Below are 22,369 nucleotides of genomic sequence, written 5' to 3'. Positions count from 1 at the left end.
GTGTGTACGATGGTAACATGTGTCTGCACTAAGAACTGCGACTGCCAGACATGTCTGCTCCACTGGTGTTTGCAGACATGGCCTTCATGTGTTTAAGTGTGTGAGCATGCCCAGTATGACCTTTCAGCATGTTGTTGACTGACATTGCCTTCATTCCTCTAAGTGTGTGAGTATGCCCATCTGTATTACATGTGGGGATCAAGTCCAGGTAGTTTGTACTGCGGTGCTGACCTTTGTGTTGTACACCGACAGGTAGCATGCTGTGTCTGCAGGGTATCCATCGGTCATTTTGCATTGACTGTTGCTACATTTCTGCATAGTGGGGGGGGACGGGACACCTGACTGTTTCTACATTTCTACACAGGAGTGGGGAGGCACACCTGACTGTTACTATAAGTGTACGTAGGATGGGGGGGGCACACCTGATACTTGTACACATTTAAGAAACACAAACGTTGAGAAAAAAACACCTTTATAAAACAGCAGAGCTTTCGGGTTACATACCCTTCTTCAATACTAATACAAGGTTCAATGAAACAATCCATTTAAATAAGAGTCCGTATTGATCACATGACATGCAGCCCAAAAAAATCACGTGACAACTACAAAGCATTAAAATTACATACAACTAATAATAAAATATAAATACAATCTTTACATATATGAAATACAATTATATAAATAAATTCATAAACCTATCAACTCATATTTAACATCTAACAACATAACCTGGTACGTTGTAACTTAACCAAAACTGGTTTTAATGTAACAGCAGAATTCAGACCAGGTGAACGATAACCTTAATATCCATTCATATTCTTTTATTTCTAAAAGGTTATTAATATCACCCCCCCTAATTGATGTATACACCATATCAATAACCCTAAATTTAAATTTATGTTCAATATTATGAATACTTATATGTTTATATAAGGCATTTTTTGTTTGCCCTTCTTATCTCAGATTTATGCTCAATAATACGCTCTTTTAACTTCCTAGTTGTTTTTCCCACATAAAATGAAGGACATGCATTGCAAGTTGCTAAACAGACAACATTATTACTAATACAGGTAGCTGCTATATTAAATTTATGCGTCTTATGTGTTATAGGATGGATAAATGTATTGCTGGTATTAAAATCTATAATATCAATACAACAGGTACAATTCATACAGCCAAAAGTACCACATTTAGAAGAACTTTGTTGACTACATTTTTCTTTAGAATCTTTATAACATAGTCTGCTCTTTAATGTTTTCATGTTCCTATATGAAAAATATGGTTTATTACCTAAAACAGCCCTGATATCCGCAGATGCCATCAAGACAACCCAATATTTTTGAATAATGTGTTTAACTAAGTATGTCATATTATTATAAGTTGGCACATATCTAATTTTATCTTCCTTCAATACATTCTTATTGAGATCAGGTAAAGATTCATCTGACAACAGAAAAATCGGTTTCAATTTTGTTTGTCTATCCGTTATAATATTAGCCGAAAGCTCTGCTGTTTTATAAAGGTGTTTTTTTCTCAACGTTTGTGTTTCTTTACTGGATATCTTTCACAGCGTCTCAGATTCGTAGTAATTTTGTTTGTTTACTTGTACACATTTGCTAGGACTGTACTGGTATGTCAGGTACTCCATTTCAGTCTGTAGTCTTACCTGTCGTGCTGGCTAGAGGCATACCAGCATAGTACAGCATTTGTTTGTGTTTGTCTACACCTGTCCTTATGGCTGAAACTGTTGTTGTGTATGTGCACCTTCCTGACTGGCATGTGGTCCTTATGGACACACATATCACTCAGCCCATTTCCTGCAGTGGGTTTTGTCACTCTGTGTAGTACTGGCTACTATGGTGACTCCAGTATGTGTTACAGATGTCATGGTGACACTGTGGGTGTCTACTGTCTGCTGCCATGACATTCACCCACCTAATTCCCTTGCATGCTCGCATCCATACCATAGCTACAGGTAACAACACATTCTACTCCATTTGGCAATTGGTAGGTTGATTGACTTACCTTGAGGGTGTGCCAGACTTGAGGATGGTGCTGGAGGGCTGCCTGTGTTGGATGCACATAGTACACTCCCTATACATGGTTGAGCACAGGTAGTGTCATGTTTGGCATCCCTTTTACTGTCTGTGCGAGTCAGAGAGAGGTGTCATTCCCTGGGTACCTACTGTGTCAGTGCATATGGTATGAGTTGCCTCTTTGCCAAGGACAGGTCATACTGGGCATGCCTCCTTCTGCCTACTGGGGCAGGCACAGGTTGTTCCTCCTCTGAGTCACTCTGTGCCTGTACATGCCTTGGCATTGGTAGGGGGCTGTGTGGCCCTGCTACATGCTGTTCCTGCTGCAGCTGTTTCCGCAGGATCATATTGTGTAGCATAGCACATACCATAACAAGTTGGGTACATGTAGCTGGTGAATACTGCAAGGCTCCACCGGATGTGTCCAGACACCGGAACTGTGACCTGAGCATCCCAAACACACGCTCTATTATATGTCTGGCCTGTACGTGTGCCTCACTATGGCATTGTTGTTCAGATGTGTGTGCATTTCTGATGGGTGTCATCAGCCACGGCTCCAGTGGGTACCCAGCATCCCCCACTAGGTGACCGTAGGGGATGTCCACATTGGCAAATCTGTGGTACAGCTGTGTCAGATGCCAGATGTGTGAATCGTCATAGCTTGCACGGCAGCCAGCACACACATTCATTATAATGCCCTGGGCATTACATACGACCTGGCAGTTGATGGAGGGGATGCCCCTGCGGTTGATGTAGGCCCTACCCTGCTCACCGGGTGGTGCTTTGATGCATACGTGCGTGCAGTCTATAGCACCCACTACCCAGGGTATTCTGCTATTTGGTGGAAGAGACACATATTGCTGGTCAACACCTCACGTGTGTTCAGGAAATATACGTGCTCACTGGCATGTGCTGCCATGGCATCCAGGAACTGGTGGAATACTCTGGATGGTGATGCCTGTGAGATCACCATGATATCCCCAGTTGTGCTTTGGGAGGTACCTGTGGCTAGTATACCTAGGCCTACACATACCTTGGTATCCACTGGGATGGGTTCCCTTCGGCCAGTTTGGTGTGTCAGGTGTGGCCGGCACAGCTCAACAATTTGCTGTAGGAGGTCTCTGTCCACCCTACAGCGCTCCACTATCTCCAGCTCATGTAGCCCCTGGTAGGTTACCCTGGGTCTGTACACTCTTCTCCATCTCCTCACTGTGGGTTGTTTGGCAGCATTTATATCCTCACCACCCTCAGCCTCTTGCACATGTTGTTCTAGGTTGCCTGCTGCAGCCCTTCTCATTTTGTAGGTTTGTTTGTTAAAATTTCCCCGCTTGTATACACCGGTGGTGTAGAGTGTGGAGAAACCAGAATGGAAGGTGTTTGCTTAGTTTATAGTAGTGTTCTGGGCTGGTCTGCTGTCTGTGTAATTGGCTGATTCTGATACATTTCACCTGCCAGCTAAGCTAGTTCTCCTTAATTACCTTCCTACTGCTATTTTCCCTTCCCATTACCTCCCTGTTTAAGGCCATATGCGCACCGCACAAAAGGAGTGCTCAGATGTGCACAGAGCTGCTATTTCCTGGTTTAACTTCCTTTTTCTTCCTGTACAACCCAGCGCGCTGCACACACACCCACTTACACTTTGTAAAGAGTGCTAGGCAGGTTTGGACACACCTCTAGCTTAGCTGTGCTAAGCTAGGAGCAATCCTGAGCCACAAGGCTCCAATCCACTTACAGTATATGCCTGACACCCCCCCCCATGATGTCACCTATATCCTAGTCTTGCACCCAGGTATTTATACTCTTACACTCTTGTGACCTGCCTCACACCCTGGGGAAACCCGGGATTCACTATCCTTCCCCTCATTTGCATAGTATTGCCTGCTAATGCATAGTTACATGTCCCACACTGAACCTCCCCCCTTAGCAACCATTACTTACTGGCCAGGTTGTCATGCCTGCCATTGACTTGCATGGCAGAATATTGCTTTTAGTTAGAATGCTTATTTTAGGCATGTTTTATTATTTTCCCCCCAATCCCGTTTGCACGCCACTGCCCTATGCTTAAACAGGCAAGATCGGCAAAAAAAAAAATAAAAGTTGTTGTTTTTATTTTTTTACACATTTTGCAATGCCAATGGCCTTCTACTTGGCCATTGGCATGCTTCATCAATGATATGCAGCCTTTATTTGGAACTGTCATAGCTCCGTTTTGTAGTTTGCAGAAATGTACTCTGTTACTAACCAAGTACATTTCTGCACACTGCACTCGTCCTGCACTGACAGCTGCCAGCTTCCTGGATCGCATATTACCCTCATCTGCATAGTTTTCATCTGCAAATGAGGGTAATTTGCATAGAGGAGCTCAGTCCGTGCAGGATTAGTCTAAGAGCTCATGTGCACATCCCAGGAGCTCGTTCCTGGATCGCACGTCGGCCATACTGCCGAAAATAGCTCTTAGACTAATCCTGCACGCTATAAAGGGCTTCGTAAATCTGGGGGAGTAACTATAAACACAGAAGTAAGACTTCTTATACTAATCATACTTCTTATACTAATCATACTTATTAGATATATTATAAAATATGAAAAATAACTTAGCATCAGACGATAACTTCATCTGCATTCTTGAGAAATTCAAATGTGTCAACAGAGAGCCTAAGATTTCAGCCTCAGCCAAAGACTTAAAAAAATGGAGATCTATCTTCAACCTGAAAGACCTGAATATCTTTAAAGAAGAGGATGCACTATTCATAAGGTTTTGGAAGAGAAAATAATAGAATATTTGATTCAAAATGTATTTGCTCAAAAACTGATACCTTCAGAATTATATCTCGTCATCTATCAGATGACAGTCTTTACATTAAACATTCATTATAAAAATAGCTATAATAAACAGTAAAAAACTTGTATATAATTCAAACAAAAGATTTAAAAGACTAACTTAATAAAGAACTGAAAATTGCATCTCATTTAATATAATGATGTGTCAAATACTAAATTGCTCTAGGATTTACTATAACTTATATGTAATAACTTATATGTATGGCAAAATTACTCATGTAGAATACAAAAGAAATGAAAGAATGGGATAGTGAACTAAACAAAATATAAAAATATTGTACCTTTTCTAGATTTAAGATATGCAAAGATGAACATAGATAAAATATATAGTCGACATGTTGAGCAGCCCTGTGGCACAGAGAGATAAAGCCCTTATTGCACTCCAGGTAACCCTTGTTTGATTAGTGGCATGAGCACTGGAAAATACACAGGGGATGATGGGTGCAAATGTTCAGTGTTAGCTTACCCATCCTGGCAACATTGGGGCAGGCTAGGCTCATTGCAATAATCAGCTTATAAGCCAGGTGAGCTCAGTGCTGCATAAGTCATGAGCCACTTAGTTGGGAGGTTGCGCATAAGCAGAAGCACACATGCATCTCACAAAGCCAGCAATAGCAGAGCTTGTGATGCTGTCCCAAGGTGATAGAAGGTGAAGATCAACCCCAGCAGCAGTATGATGCTGCAACAGCATCTTCAGCCTCCTCACTTCGCTCAGACATGGGACAGGTGGGCCTGCCAGAGGCTAAAGTCAGTTCGGTAGACTGGTTGAATGAAGAAAGGAGCTTATGCCAACTGATGGCCAGCTGCATGAAGCTAAAACATAGTCAATATGCTAAAGAGGAAATACCAACAATTTTTAAAACATGAAGTATTGATAGGACTGGGAAAAAAATCAAACTTTCATCTTATTCATTAACACCTAAAAGCATACATAGATCCCATCCTTAACTGCATAATACATACATAGGTTCATAGGTTCATACTAGGCTATCTGCCCTAGGGCATTTATAAGCCTAGCCAGAGTGTGTTTGGCTTTCGCCACCCATTTTAAATAAATTTTGCTATGCCCTTTTTCAAGGTTAGTATACTGTGCCTCTGTATAACAGTGACACAGAAGTGATACCTGGGGTAAACCTACGATCTCCCATCCACTCATCAAGATTCCTCTTGAAGAGAGTCAATGAGGGACTCAGCCTAACCTGGACTGGGATTTTATTCCAGAGTGAAGGGAGCCTCTGGGTTATGAATCTGTCCCTCCAGCATGTCCAATTTATTTCAGTGCTGAGGTTCAAGTCTCTCAAGCGCGTAGCTCGATGGGATTTGGATTTTCTGAGGTGCAGCATGTCCATTAATTCCGGGTTGGACATGGCTTTATACGTCAGGCACAAATCGCCTCTGAGCAGGCGGTATGCCACTGAGTAGAGCTGGAGTTTCTTTAACTGGGCAGCATATGGCATCTGTTTGAGCCCTTTGATCCTCTTGGTGAGGTACTTTTGGGGTCTTTCCAGTTGCGGTAGGTGTCTGGTAAGGTATATCCCAAAAGGGGCATTGTACTCAATTATGGGCCTGATGAGGGATGAGTAAAGAGGCACGATGACCTCCCCTGATCTAGATGTGAATCCCTTCATGATTAGGTGGGCTATATAAAATGTTTCTAACCACTTTGGCCACGTGGTTGTCAAATGAGAGATTGCTATCAACTTGGGTCCCCAGGTCCCTAATTACTTCTTCTGTACTTAATGGATTACCACTTATGTGGTAATTTGTGGGCACTTTGTTTTTGCCAAAGGGGATGACTATACACTTTTTGGCATTTGGCTTGAGGCCATGGCTCTGGCACCAGTTGTCTGTTTCTATGAGGCCCTTTTGGAGGATGCTTGTGTCGGCTGGAGAGTCGATTATGGCGCCCAGTTTGCAGTCATCTGCGAACTTGATCAGCCACAGTCCTTCCCTGTTGGCCTGTACCTCTGAGAAATATATACCGAACAAGAGAGGTCCCAGGACTGAGCCTTGTGGGACGCCTCTTGTAACTGGTTTGGAGTCTGACATGGCACCCGCAATTCTAACCATGTGGGTTCTGTTCTTGAGCCAGTTTGCAACCCATCTAGTGACATAGGGGTTTATATTTAAGCTGGTGAGCTTATCTATAATGCCCGAGTGGGGTATTGTATCGAAGGCTTTTGCGAGGTCCAGGTAGGCTGTGTGGACCACCTTCCCCTCGTCAATGGCCTTGGTGACTGTTTCAAAGAAATCAACCAGGTTTAAGAGGCAGGATCTGCCCTTAACAAAGCCGAACTGGGTAGGATCCAGTGTCTGTAGGTCCCCAATATCTTTATTTATGAGGTCCATGATGATCCTTTCCATAGCTTTGCAGACCAAGCTAGTCAGGCTTATGGGGCGATAGTTTCCAGGATCCGTTGAGGCACCACCTTTGTGGAGAGGGACCACTGTTGCTGTACGTCACTCTTTGGGTACATATCCTGTAGTAAGGCTGAGATTGAACAGTAGTTTTATGTTTGGGTTTAACTCTTCTTGGAGTTCATGTAGGACGCAGCCCGGGACACCGTCTGGTCCCATTGATGCTGTGTTTTTTGCTTTGGAGAGGGCGGCTCTTACCTGAGCATCTGAGATGTCAGGGGGGCAGCACTCTGCTGAGATAGATATTTGCCCTTTTGATGGGGAGGGGGGGAGAGTTTGCACTGAACCTGTCAGCTAGGATGTTGGCAATGTCTGTGGGTTCGATCTATTTTTTGTCATTATGGACTAATTCTGAGCATATCTGGGAATTCCCACCCAGGTTCCTAACATAACTAAAGAAAGCCTTGTGATTATCCTTAGTGTCCTGTGCAATTTTTCTCTCTAAGCTGGCCTTAGACGATTTTATGAGTGCCCGTAGTTTTTTGCTAATACTGATCAGAGATGCCTTCCCTTTTTGGGATTTTGCTCTATCATGTAGTAGCTTTCTCCTTCTATTGTATAGTTTGTTTATGGCTGGGGTCCACCAGACAGGACGTCTGCCTTTGGAGGATTGGGTCTTGGTTTTATTTGGGATTGCATGATCCATGCATTCCTGAAGGTGTTCATAGAATGCGTTTATAAAGGATTCTGCGGTCTGGGCCATATTTTCCACAGGCTCGGGGGCTTTGAATGATTCCACCTCAGTTTTGAGGAGTGTGAAATTTGCTTTAGAGAAGTTTTTCACTGTGGTTTTCTGGGCAGGGGGTGGGGTCGGGATGTGAATATCCAGTGAGATTAGTTTATGGTCTGATCTTACCTGTGAGGGATACACTTTTAGTCTGGAGCATAGAGTCCCCATGTTGGTGATGATCAGGTTCAGTATGTTTTCCCCTCTTGTGGGAGTGGTAACAAGTTGTTCCATAGCATTTGAGTTTATAAATTCTAGGAACCTTTGGGCTAGGGTGTTGGAGCTAGAGTAATGCTCCCAGTCTATGTTTGGGTAGTTGAAGTCACAATTCAGGAAACAAAATAATAGTTCCTGATGTAGGAGATATTCTTGATGTATTCAAGATATATTCTGAAGATATCAATAATAATAAAAACTAAGCGATCACACGTAGAAAAATTTGAAACATTTTTTAAAACTGAACATTAGAAACAAATTGCCTGAAGAGAACATTGATTTTGCTAAAGGCAATAATTCTGAAAGAAATAAATCAAAACCAAAAGTAAAAAAAAAAAGACATATTCCCCCCAGTATATCCAATGGGAGAGGCCAAATTGCAGGTAAGTGTCAGAGAGTTTAGTGAAGAAGTAATGGTGGGGAATGTGTGAGTGTATGCATGTGTATATGGCAGTGTCTGTGTATGTTTGCAGGGTTATGGATGGTGTCTGATTTGATTACTGTGTGTGTTTGTGTGTATGTGTGTCTCTGTGTCTATTTGCCTAGGTAGCCTCAGTAGGAGAGGTTAGTTAGGAGATCAGTAGTGTTGGTGTATGTACACATGTATGGGTGAATAACTGTGTCAACGAGTATAATTAAGTGGGGGATGTGATTCACAGTGAGTGTGTGTGTGTGTGTGTGTGTGTGTGTGTGTGTGTGTGTGTGTGTGTGTGTGTGTGTGTGTGTGTAAATGTCTGCATGTGTGTGACAGACTGAATGGGGGTGCCTGTGACAATGGGCTGCCATTTTAATTAACGCTGAAAAATGCTACTTAGCATTGGCTGTAATTACAACAGATTCAAAGACATGAAAATTTGCCAGTAAAGAGGTATTCCTCTTTGCATCTAATCTTATCTTTGAACTGTATTTTACATAATCATATAAACTGCAATAAACAATGAGATGCTTTTAAAAATTACAGCAGTGGCAGGAAAATAATAAACTTACCAGATACTAAAACATATACTATGGCCTCAATGTTAAACTTGTATATGACTGACAATATAACTTGAAATGGAAACAATAATATTTAAACTAATGCAATGATAAAATCACAAAACTATCTGAAAAAATATAAAGCTAATAAACTGTGGATATTAATCACAAATGATCTTCTGTATAAAACATATAAATCAACAGTCTTTAGATATATAAATAATATACATAAAACATTTTTTTTTAATTTAGAAATATCACAATTTAGAAATATGGAAGTTTATGTTAAATCTTTTTTATAGCCTCATGATTTGTTGAAGGAGTTAGATTCAATAAAATGTTGGATTGGAAAGAAAAAAGCTTTATATATTATAACTTTTAAGAAGATGCTCAGTTAAGGACTGCAAACAATATTGTTATTAAATATGACAATACAAGAAAACTGGCAAAATATATGAAGTACACAAAACTATGGTCTACAAAAAGCAAGATATTCCAAGTAATGAAATGAAGAAAAATACTCCGAACTACTACAATATATTTAGCACTGTCTAATGCTACCTCAGTCAAATCATTTAGCATTGACTCAAGGTATTTCTGTTCTAAGAAAAGATTTTTCAGAAACTGTAATTCTGTATGGAAAATAGGATCATCCTATATAATTTTTAGCAAGATGAACCAGTTGTGCCTTAACAATACTTATTTTCTTATTTAAAGGATGATAATTTTCACAATGAACATAGGAATTTGAAGTAAGTTGATTTATAATGTATATTGGATATAAATTTATGATTATTATCAATTGGGTCACCTTGCTTTGATGAGTTAAAATTAAAAAGTCTACATTGTATTTATCACCCTTTATTGGGAGTTACTGAGTACAGTGGATTAGTCCAGATAAAATCACTTTAGCTAGCAGATCTGGAAGAGTCTCTCTATCTCGCATGCCCTCACTGTTGGAGGAATAAAGACACCTTGTTGAAGTTTCAAGTGGTTTATTCATTTAAGCTGGTAGATGGATGAGTGTTCTTGTTAACACTTGTCCATCTACCTACTTAACTGAAAAACTAATCTTTTGTACTATGTTTCTTATTAGTCCTATCACCCTTTAGGTCACAGGTGGGATACTAGACCTGGCATATTTTCTGGATTACCTCTTATTAGGAGTTGGTTTATCAGATGAATGAAGAGCAACCATGAAAAGAAATAATTAGCAAAAATACAGTTTTAAAATACACATAAAATATTTCTAAATAATGGGCATGATAAATAAAAATTGGAAGTTTTTTTTTTACACTTTGATAATATGGGTAGTATAGTGGGTGATAGGCCAAGCTTTACATTTTCTAGGGGTAAGAATATCAAAAGGGTTATTAAACAACATAGCTAATTTTAAGTTTAAGTCTGGGAGACACATAAATGTGAGCACTGTCTACAGTGCCAATTACATATATTCAGTCATGGTCATAACCATCGGAATTGTGATTATAGATGGTCGATATAGAATGCTAAACTGTGATCCATACACATCTTATTACATTGGCAAGACTGAAGACTCCTTACATATCATGTGCAAACTGACAAAATCAAAGTAGCCTTTCTGTTTTCAAAATTAATTTCCTCAGCAGTAATTTACCTGGGCTGTTTAAGTTGGATTCTCACTTTTCTTTTCCTTTTAAGGAAAATTTCTTCCAAAAATGAAAGGTGTACAGAGGCAGGATTTTCAGAGTGGGGCAGTTTTAGTTGTATGTTTGTTTAAGTTTCAATTTTAAGTTTAGTAACACCTTGTTGTTTAATTTGGTCTTCAAACCCCGTGCATTCTGTTTTCCTTTTATGTGAAAAAAAGAGCATAAAGGCTATTTTTGTTTCACTGCCACTCAAGCACATTAAGTGCAGCACAAAGTCTAACTCTAAATTGTTTCCAATTTTGCCTATGTCATTGAATCTGGTCTTTCAGCAGTCCATGATTTTTGCAGAACACTCCTAATTTTGCCTCCTATTTTATCCCGTCCTTCCTAAGTTTTTTTAATAAATCACATTACAACCTAAATTACCACCCCTACCATTATCACAGCATTACCACTACAACAAAAATTGCAGATTAAAGGGTTAAAATTCATCATTGTTAACATCAGGAGCATCTCCAACAAATTTGCTATTACACCAAAACCCTGACATACTAGTAACTACTGAGACCTGGCTAAAAGCCACAATCAAAGACACTGCAATGCTTCCATCAGGATACAGCATACTTAGAACCAACCACATAGTCAAAAAGGCAGGTAGAATAGTTACAACATATCACAGTTATCTAAACATCTCTTTGTGGCAGCACATCCAACCCCAATTTAACAATGCAGAAATCCTTATTTCATTTGATAAACTTAATTTATGTTAGAACCTGTGTATTATTGCACTGTATATTTCTCCAGGAAAAACATCCTAATCACTGAGGACATATTATCCTAGTTATCCATTAATATACGAGACAAAACCCTAATCTTAGGAGACTTTAATATAGACAGATTCAGAAATGATATATGATACCCCACCTGCAAGCATCAACCTCTGTGGCTTTAAACAACTCATAGAAACTCCAGCCAGAAACAATACACCCATTAATGCAGCATCACTGCTAGACTGGATACTATAATCACATCCAGGTAATAGCTCCAACATAGCTACCTTACATAATACCCTATGCGACCACCTTTTGCCAACAGAATCACTAGCTTCTCCTCTAGGCAATACCACTGCAACTTACTGTACAAACTAACTAGCTTGAGAACAGTGGCTTTTACTTCCACTCTAAAATTTTGCAACTGGATATTTCTAAAAACAGTAGCTTTAGATGAAGCAGCACTTTCATTTAATAAAATCTTCCTTGCTATGTTAAGTGAACATACCACCCAAGATTAAAAAGAGTTAAACTGAACCAGGTCACTGGCTACAGCCAAGCATAGCATAAATTCAGAAAAAAAGTCACTACTGTAGCATGCAGGAAACCTCTCTTGGGCATCTATCATAAACTTACTAAACCCAAGTCACAATTCACAACCAAACCCTCACCTGAAGTTTCTCCAGCAAAAATAACTGACAAATTTAACAATCACTTTATACAATGTATCATCTCAGTACTAAAAAAACAACAGTGTGTGTAATTCAAAACCTTTGCTAGAGTCCAATTCTCAATCAGCGTATTTCCCTCTAAAACCCGTATCCACATTATCAGTAAAAAAAAAAAAAAAAGAACTCTTTGTCACACTAAAAACCATAACCTTGGCCACAGTCTTTCACAAGAATAGGCCTTGTCTACCCAATAACCATTTTTATAAATAGATTCAATAATGAATGTCTTGTCTCCATAATATGAAAAAAGGGGTTCACTTCAATTCACTGAACTTTCAATTCACTGACTTTCATTTCACTGACACCATTTCATTGAAATTCATTTCACTGAAACTTCATTTCACTGAAAGTTCATTTCACTGACAACTATTATTAGCAATAAAATGGAATATTCCCCCTTCCCCACTGTAGTGCGACCCTGGAGTTAGAATATATAGTTAGGGGGTGTGGGGGGTGCAGCCCCCCACTTCATTTCATATGATATTCTTACGTTTTGATATAATATTGCTTAGTAAAAGAAAAGTAAGTGGGGGGCTGCGCCCCCCACACCCCCAACTATATATTCTAACTCCAGGGTCGCACTACAGTGGGGAAGGGGGCATATTCCATTTACTTTGTAATAATACTTGTCAGTGAAATGAACTTTCAGTGAAATGAAGTTTCAGTGAAATGAATTTCAGTGAAATGGTGTCAGTGAAATGAAAGTCAGTGAATTGAAGTGAACCCGAAAAAAGGCATATATAATGCCACTTCACAAAGGAGGCTCATCTAATGACTATGCTAATTTCTGGCCAATCATTACCTCACATATCAGAAATCCTTGAAAAATTGATACACTCTCAATTGCTTAACTATCTCAGTGTTATTAACCTTCCTTCAGTAACACAACATGGCTTTCAACTCAGCCATAGCAACACCACAGCTTTTTAACATCTTACTGACACCATCAATAAAAACAGAAATTTTGGCTAACTAGTTTCCTCACTATTTCTTGACTGGTCCAAATCATTCAACAGAATCTCCCATCATCTACTACTACAGAAGTTGCCTTTTATAGGCCTTTTTCCTATCTCTCTCTTTCCTGATTTAAAAGCTACTTATCAGACAGATACCAAGCTGTAATGTTACAAAATATGTATTCCTCCTTTCTGTCAAATGTAGTGTACCAAAAGGATCCATCCTGGGACCACTTCTGTTTAAGTATCTACTTACAGCAGCAAAACACACTACTCTGATTCAATACGCTGATAATTCAACATTATTCTGCTGTTCCCCTACCCTGCCCAGATTACAAGACGTGATCCAATAATTCTTCACAGCCAGGGAAACCTGACTAGACAATTTACAACTACTACTACTACTGAACCCCCCTTTCAATCCTAAATCACACTCACAAAGTAAAGACCAGTTTTAACATCACTTCATCCAACAGCACTAAAACAAAAATTGTACCACACACTAAACTTCCAGGAATCACCGTAGATGAAATTTCCAAATAACAATAAAAAAACACACCAAAAGCTTGACCGGTTCTGCAGAGCTATACCTTTCCTCACAGATAAAGCCAGAGAAACAGTTGCAGTAACTTACTTACTCCTATGCTACTATATGCCTCTAAAATCTTCACAAACATGCCACCACTCCAGAGAACAAAAGTCAAACAATATTATAACAAAATTGCAAAACATGCAGCAAATTTCTTTTATCACACCTACCACTGCCAAGCTCTCAGACTAACAAGCTGGCACAACTACCCCACTTCCCTCACCAAATCCAGCTTGTAGTAGTTCACAATTTAATATTTCTTGTCAAATGATCAGCCCTTAAATCTGTGATCAACACTACAACCCAAGCAAAAAATCTACACTCTCAAGGCAAATCTCTATTAACATAAATACATTTCTAAATACAGTAGGACATTGAGTCTAATCCATCTATGTCTACAGAGTTTGGAAGTCTGTACCCCTCCCAAGCAAACTAAACAACTGCAACCATTTAAAGCAGATCTTAAACAACACCTAAGATAATCCTGGATCTGCCAGTGTTCATCCCCAGGATAAAATGTCGACACACTCTAAAACAAATAATTCTGTGCAGTGTGAAAAGCTGCAGTGTAAATGCACGTTTGTTTTTTGCACATCTATAAAGATATGACTTTTTTTATGTAAAGACTTGCATGGTATATTTGTTTGTGTATGTAGCCTGTATATTCTTACTATATATTATGGTTGCTATTTGCTCAGTAAAATTTTTATAGTATATTGTTATTGCAATTTGTCATAGGTTCATAGCTTCATAGAAGATTATCAGGGTAACAGCTTAACAGCTCTTACATGCCTAGCCAGTATAACCAGATTCTACCCAATATGTGTCCCCTAGGGGCAACAAGATGGCACAGGTTTGTCGTTTGTTCATATCTTTGAGTATTTTACAGATTGCATGGTCCATATGTGACATAGCCACTAACCCAGGTCTGAATTTGTGATTCTCCATCCATTGATCCAAACTGCTGATTATGTGGAGCTTTTCTCCCTGGGGCTCCAGTGAAAAGGCGTTCCTATGCCCAGCTGGATAATCCTAGTTAACAAATGCAAAATAATAGAATAACATGGCTCGTTGATTTGTGCTCATGCAGAAACAAATCAACAGCGTACCAAGGGTGGGATGAAGCGGGCAATTACCTTGGGTGCAAAGTGTTAGGGGAAGGGATCGAAAGCTCTGCATTTTTTTCTGTACTAAAATGCTTCACTTGAAGAACTGCCAATCACACAGTAATCTAAAGACTTTTTTGCTCTTCTCTTTAGATCTCGGGGCTGAGGTAAATGAAGATTAGGTCATGTGTGATTGGCTGATTTACTGTAGGAAGCCAATGGGCTTCCTACAGTAATCCGAAGATTTTTTTTGCACTTCTCGTATGAGCTGAGGGAGGTTGTGGATTGGGTGGGCATGATTGGCTGATGTACTGTAGGAAGCCATTGGGCTTTCTACAGTGGTCAGAATACATTTTTTTTATTTTGCTTTTCACTTGAAGAGCTGAGATGAGATGCAAGTCTGTGTGACTAGCATAGAGAGCTAGATGAGTCCTTATGGCTCTGAAAAAAATTATACACAGCACATTGAAAAGCAGCCAGTCTTTACAGGGCACTGATTTGTAAAATGCAAAGTTGTTTCAAATAAAACCAGCAAGAAAAACAGTTTAGTTAAAATTAATTAAGCAATTTTCTGATGATATTGCTTATCTTCAGGAGATACATCTTACTTTAATAAAGTATGATGTTCTTTCAGCAGAAAAAATATTTAAATATACACTTACAAATTTATCTAACAGTAAGGATAGTAGGATTACCTTTTTATTACTTTTTGTTAAGTATAACACTGCAGATAAATATGTTGATCTAAACAGTAGAATCTTACCAGTAAACTTAAAAATCCAGGAAACGGTGATAACTATAGGGTTGGTTTATGCCCCCTTCATGGGGTATAATGATTTTAATCCCAGCTGGTAATTTCAGTATATGATCTACTCATATCAGACTTTATAACTAGAAAATATCAAAACAGTTATTAGGAGACTTAGATCTATTGGATTACTGGCAGTTTAAATATTCATCTTTACAAGGCTGCACACATTTAGATTTAATCATTTAGTATAAAAAGCTTGCTCAGCTAGACTAATTTTTGGCTTCATAACTTTATGTTTACTGTATGCATATGACTTTGATCTAAAGTTTAATTGACATAGCACAGAACATGTATATCGCCGACGTTCTGAAATATCGGCAAATACTGGAAACGGAAAAGTGAAAGTCAAGTTTCGTAGATAAAAGAACACCATGCAGTATGACAAGTGCAAAAGATGAAATAAGGTAGTTGCTCTGTACCACACCCTTCCTGTAAAAAGAAATATCAGTGGTTCAAGAATCAAGGCTGCCCAGTGAAAGCTTGTATTTTTATAGGATTTGCGATCCTGTCCCATTCGATATAATGATCACAATTTATTTTATATTCTGTATTTATGTATTTATTTATGTGATCACATTTGACCATGTTATTTATTTATTTAATTAGTTAGCTAGTTAGTTTGCTACTGTCAGTTTAAGCTGGATTTTGGGTAGGATACATGTTTGTGCAAGCAAAGGGCTTCCTGTATGACTTTCTTGATGCTCCACACGGTACTGCCTTACCTCATGTATGAAACCTAATTTTCGCTTTTCCATTTGCTGATATTTCATAGCATCAGTGATTCAGTGATATACATTTTTTGACACTCTGTATGATTAAATTTAGATTCAAGTAAAGTCAGAAAGCCCTATTTTTTATTTAAAAAAACACAACTCTTCTGAATTAGCGTAAAGAGCCGCATACCTTTTCTGATCATGCTCCCTTAGTGATTAAAACTATTTTTTTAGCATTTACCCAGAACAGCTTATTATTTTGACAAAATATTTTTTGTTAACTATAGTAACAGAATTAAGTCAGCAATCACTGATTATTGGGTAGCAAACTCTCCTTCAGAAACACCTTATGCATACAAATGAGCACAAAGAATGATTGTTCTAAATGTAGACTTTTATGATCGGGAGCTGTTGGAAAGCTGTAGGAACTCTCTGCTCATAAGAGCAAGTAATCACAGTCATTTACTTTGACCTCTTATTGCCAGTGTACTGATTCAGCAGCTCTTTGGCTGATGATATACCTGTCAGCCTCGTACCTCATAGAGCAAGACATCCAGACAAAACCTAAGGCAGCCCTTCCAGTGCGGCTACACCTGTCAGCCTCATATTGCAATAAATTCGGACAAAACCTAAGGCAGCCTTTTGGCTGCTGATATACCTCTCAGCCCCTTACAGGAAGAAATCCAGACAAAACCTAAAATAACGTAGGAAAAACTTAGAAAGTTGCTCTCTGCAATAGCAAGACAGCAGGATGATTTTCAGCTCCTTTTACCAGTGTACTGATTCGGCAGTCCTTCTGCTGTTGATATATGTTGCAGCCTCATATAGCAAGAAATAGGGACAAAACTTAAAACCACAGAGGCAACAAAATAGCTAAAATGGGTACAGATTTTAAATATTGACTATACAAAATTAGAAAGTTGCTGGAATAACATGAATATGTCTTGAAACCAAACTGCAAGTGGGAACAGTTGAGACCGATCGTTCGTAAAAGGCAATTTTTCATGTAATTATAATTGTAAATGATCGACCATTGATGCAGCTAGATGAAGTATATCAGCAAATTAAAAAAGAATAATTAACAAAAAAAAAATGACCACAACTCAGGTTATTACATAAAATACACAGATTGATCAGCTGCACAGTTCTTAACTGAGCACAGACTATGTGAATAAAGATGCAGCTAACTGGAATGTGCAAGTCCTGGTAGGAACTTAAAACCTAAGTGTAGCTGACCCTAGGAGCCAAAACAGGACTGAAATCAAAGATATACAGGATGTTTAAAAGAAAATTGACATGGTGGGTGGGAATCGGAGTGACGTGGTAAAATGGGCGTCAATAGAGTGAGCTGTAGTCAAGACCCGAATTTTAAACACTGGGATTGTCCCTTTAAGTAAAAGACCAACGCTGGTAGAGTTTTTAAAAAGTGGATAATTACTGTGGTACATAAAATTGTGCATGACCACTATAAGAATCAATCAGATGAGGTTATAAAAGACTGGAAAGGCAATTTACAAAGGAAAAACTGAAGAATGTCTGTATAGCTCCCAAGTATGCAACAAAGTACAGAATGTTTAGAATTTTTGCTTGGAAGTGTTTGCATAGGTATTGTTATACTCAGGCAGACTTCGGAGAATTTTTCATCCAGTAGATAGAAAACGCTGCAGATATGATGGAAAAGAGAGAAAACTGGGAACATTTTTGGGGAATGTAAAAAGCTCGCAGATTTTAAAAATTCCCTACAGAGTACTCTGGTAAGACTGTTGTGAGAACAAATGGCTGTAACTAAGGAGATGATTCAGTTGGGACACATGGTCTGAAATTTCTATACATAGTAAGGCCTTACTAAGTTTAATGCTATAGACTGCAACAAAAATACATAAATAAATAAAATAAAATAATTACTAGAAAATGGAAATCAAAAATTATACTTTCTGTAATTGAAGTACTGAATATTGTAAAGGAGATAAAAAAAACTAAAGGTAGGATTTGCAGAAAGGGGAAGGACCAAATCACATAGAAATAAATATAATTTGTGGGAACAATATATACAGAATAATGTTCAAGAGGAGGATTGAGGTTTAAGGGAAGGCAGGAACTGAGCGGTTTATGTAATGTTAATGTGAATAACTGTTAAAAATAAAGAAAAAAATATTTGTAATGTATAATGCATTAATATGATAAAAGTTAATATGGTTTGTTTTCTTTTCTACTGATGTATGTGTTCCTATGTCTTAAGTGATAATAAAGACATTAAAAAAATCAATTATACTTTAGGATTTCCCAGCAGATGGATCAATTCCTTGAAGACTCCAGGATGCAAGTTCTATTCATGGGAGTCTGTCTTGGTCGTGCTCAGCTTGTTTGCAAAATGGTTCCATTCTGACATAATAAAAGTAGCCTGAAGGGAGAGATAATACAAAAAAGCTAACTACCACAGCTAGTCTGCAAAATAAGGAGTAGGACTCATTTCCCTTCTGTTTATGTAACACAACATTGTGGCCCATGTAGATGAATGGACTCTTTTCATGGGAGATCAGATGATGTAGTCATACTGCCTAAGAAAAATTTGGACAGGGCACTGGTGAAGTTTCCCAACTCTTTTCGCTAAGTGCCATGGGATCTTTAACATCCACCTAAGCTACCACCCAATCAGGCAGATGGGGCCTCAGTTTAACATCTTATCTGAAGGACAGCACACTCAGGAGAGCAACACCTCCTTATGTTGCACTGTCAGCAATGGAAAATTAATCCAACTACCTGGTGTGGGAATACAACCAATAGCCTTTGGATCTTCCAGCACAAAAGGCAAGTGTGCCACCTGGTGAGCTATCTGAGACTGCAAAAGGTCACTGAGTTATAGTGCAATGTATTTTTTTCTTTCTCTTCTCCTCTCTCTCTTGTAAGCATTATTTATACCACTGGTTAATAAGCTGTGTGGCACACATCTCTTGTTAGACTGCTTAGGTCTTCCACCAGTGAAAGAGCTATAAAAAAGGTGTGTTTATATCTGGCTTATTTAAAAACAGCAGCAGGTAACTGGGTAATTCTGGTCCTAGTCCAGAGTAGTGGTAGTTCTACTGTGCCATGAAGAAAGTTGTAGGGAATTGGAGAACTCTGTGTGTGGTAAATGTGCAGTCCAGTTTGGGTACAGCTGTTGGAAGACAGGACCGCAGTGCATATTCCCATTATGTTGCTGGGGTTTGGGTGTATTTTGAGAATTAATAATTGAAATAGACTTATTTGTACTTTCTTGCTGTTATTTCACCCTTCATTGGTGGTGTGGGACTGAAATTCCATCAGTGCCATTCATCCTGATGTCCACAACAGATGGCATCCTGCCGCATGGGGGACATAGTGCTGGCAGTGGTATTGTCAACTTGTAATAATTAAAATTCATGTTCTTCTTTTTCCAAGAGATTTTTTTCTGACATTCACCTCCTGTTTGACAGTTCAGCAAAGCAGCTTTGAGACTAAGCAGCCATCTTATGGAAACCTGTCACTACCAATCCCAATTTGGCTTTACTTCTGACTGCAAAGGAGGAATATTTTAACAATAAGTTTTTATAATTCTGCTTTACTGACATAATAATTAGTGAATTATTGACAAAATGTTAAAGTTGACAAAATAACGCAGGCAACGTTTCTGGGGGAGTGGGGGTGAAAAAGTGCCACCTTTACACTTGCCAGACAAGGGGCTTGGTACCTCAGTGACAGGCCAGTCATCAAGTGTTTCGCTTACAGTAATACACAAGATTTTTTTCAACTGACACCCCAGCCATAACCATACTCTTGCATCTAATCCAGTAATCTTTGGTTTTATCTGTTTATTGACAGCCCGACAATGTAATATCCTCTTCCCTAACACATTTAATTTTTTTATCTTATTTATACCTACACATCTACAGAAAATACCCTTTTTTAAAGGGACCGTATTGATTGTATAACAAATATTAAATCTAACACACAATATAAAATTATTGTATGCACGTAAACAGTCAAATGATATTTCATGTACAACAATCAAACAATTAAAAAACACAGAAGTAACAGACTTACATTAAAGACAGCAGAGTCAAAATTTTTCTGCTAAATAACGACAACGTAAAAATAAAACAGAAGTGTTTTTTTGGTTTAATGCAATAAGATATAATGACAGAATAATTATTTTTTCTAGTATCTTTATGCTAGTATGAATAACTAATATTAATAAGAAAGCCAGAATGGTAAGCTTTGTAAGTAAATATACTAAAGGACCTTTGACTTTATCACCCATACTTCATTCATTTGCCTTAGCAGACAGTTGGCAGTGATGAGTATGATATGGCTGAACAGTCATAATACCCACATTGTCCAGTGAAATCCATATAAGTGATGGTCCATCTCACAGCTCAACTCCATTGTTTCAGGTTAGCTTTTCTATATTATTCTTGATATGCATCCTCTGTAGAAAAATCTTGTTGTTTAAAGTTATAAAATATATAAATTTTAAATGCATAAAACAACCACTCCGCCTGTTTTTCAGTAGTTGTGCAGGTGCTATTCACTCAAAAACTAAGCAATAACCAGTTAACAAATGAATAAACAAAGTAAACCATTAAATGCTGAGCTTTCATCCTCTTGTAACTGTAATTATTGTATACTTTGAAATAATGATAAGGTAGCTTGAAGATTCTAGTTAGATAGCTTACAGTCTGAAAAGTGGTGAACTGTGTTCATCAAAAGTATAATATATATTTTTTTAAGTATAATATTGTTTTTTTTAAAGGGGAAGAACCACCAAACCTTGCATGGGGATTTTGCCTCATAATAACTCAATATACTTTTAAGTAAATCTCAAGTCATTTCTTCCCAAAGCTATGAAACTATTTTGTCATTTTCCTAGTGATGTGCAAATATTAAGCTAGTAACAGGGTTGTGGGGGGGGGGGGGGTCCCCTCACATAAAGCTTTCTTTTTGGTTAGCTGAACATGGTATTCAGATTACCAGTTTGACAGCTTTTGGGCTCACGAATCTGCTCCATCTCAAGGCAATAAATTAACTTGTTTTAGAGCTTCTGAAGTTTTTTGACAGAATGTAAGATTATAGTGTGAATGATCTTAAAGTCTCATCTTACAATAGCTTGCATTTATGGCAGAATTAGGAGAAAATATATAGACCATCTCAAAATGATTGCTGTAGTTAATCAGTTATATTACAGTTCTGCTCTGTGACCAAGTCTGTGAAGTCTCAAATGATAAAGCTAATTACATCAACAATATTCTGAATTTAGTCCAGAAGGAAATGTATTTACCATCACTGTATTAGAGGAAAGTGCATATAGGGCTGGTTATGTAAAAAAGCCACCTCATCATCCTTCAAGCTGTATGAATCAATCACTAAAATTCTGTACACAGCTGATTCATTGTTGAAAATGAATACAATTATTTTAAACAATTTTATTACCGTGTACAAAAATGTTTATTATAACGGTTTCTTTTCTTAAAAGAGCAAAATGCTGAAAAGTAATAAAAAGTAGACATAAAAATGAAAATACCAGTTGAAAAAGAATGGAAAATAACATACCCATTAAAAATATGATGTATTAGAGGGTGAGCAGTCTTCATATACACATCCTGATTGCTACATGCCTCACTAAAGACTTCATCAAAATAAAATACATGCTGAAAAAAACAAATAATATTTTTAATTAATGCAAGTTTGTTATTTATCTCATTCAATAAATAGAGGCAAATATATATGAAAATCCACATAGGTTACATTTGGTAAGATATATATACAATGTCTTTATTTAAAAAAAAGTGCTAGCTGTCCTAAAAACGGGCTAGGACAACTAATACAGTACACCCAGT

At 38.1% G+C, this 22,369-nt stretch overlaps 1 protein-coding gene across 1 annotated transcript in view; it reads right to left on the bottom strand.

Moving 5' to 3' along the window:
• The window catches only part of KIF24 (kinesin family member 24), a 2,255,161-nt gene that overhangs the window by 1,767,226 nt on the left and 465,566 nt on the right, over nt 1-22,369 (bottom strand). The window contains exon 4 of the mRNA XM_044087249.1: nt 22,083-22,180. Coding sequence (XP_043943184.1) covers nt 22,083-22,180 — 98 coding nt within the window. The remainder of the gene's footprint in view (nt 1-22,082; nt 22,181-22,369) is intronic.

The sequence above is a fragment of the Protopterus annectens genome, chromosome 1.part1 (assembly GCF_019279795.1).
Source record: "Protopterus annectens isolate FY-2018-M chromosome 1.part1, PAN1.0, whole genome shotgun sequence".
NCBI lineage: Eukaryota > Metazoa > Chordata > Ceratodontiformes > Protopteridae > Protopterus > Protopterus annectens.
This window is presented reverse-complemented; position numbering and strand designations above follow the sequence as displayed.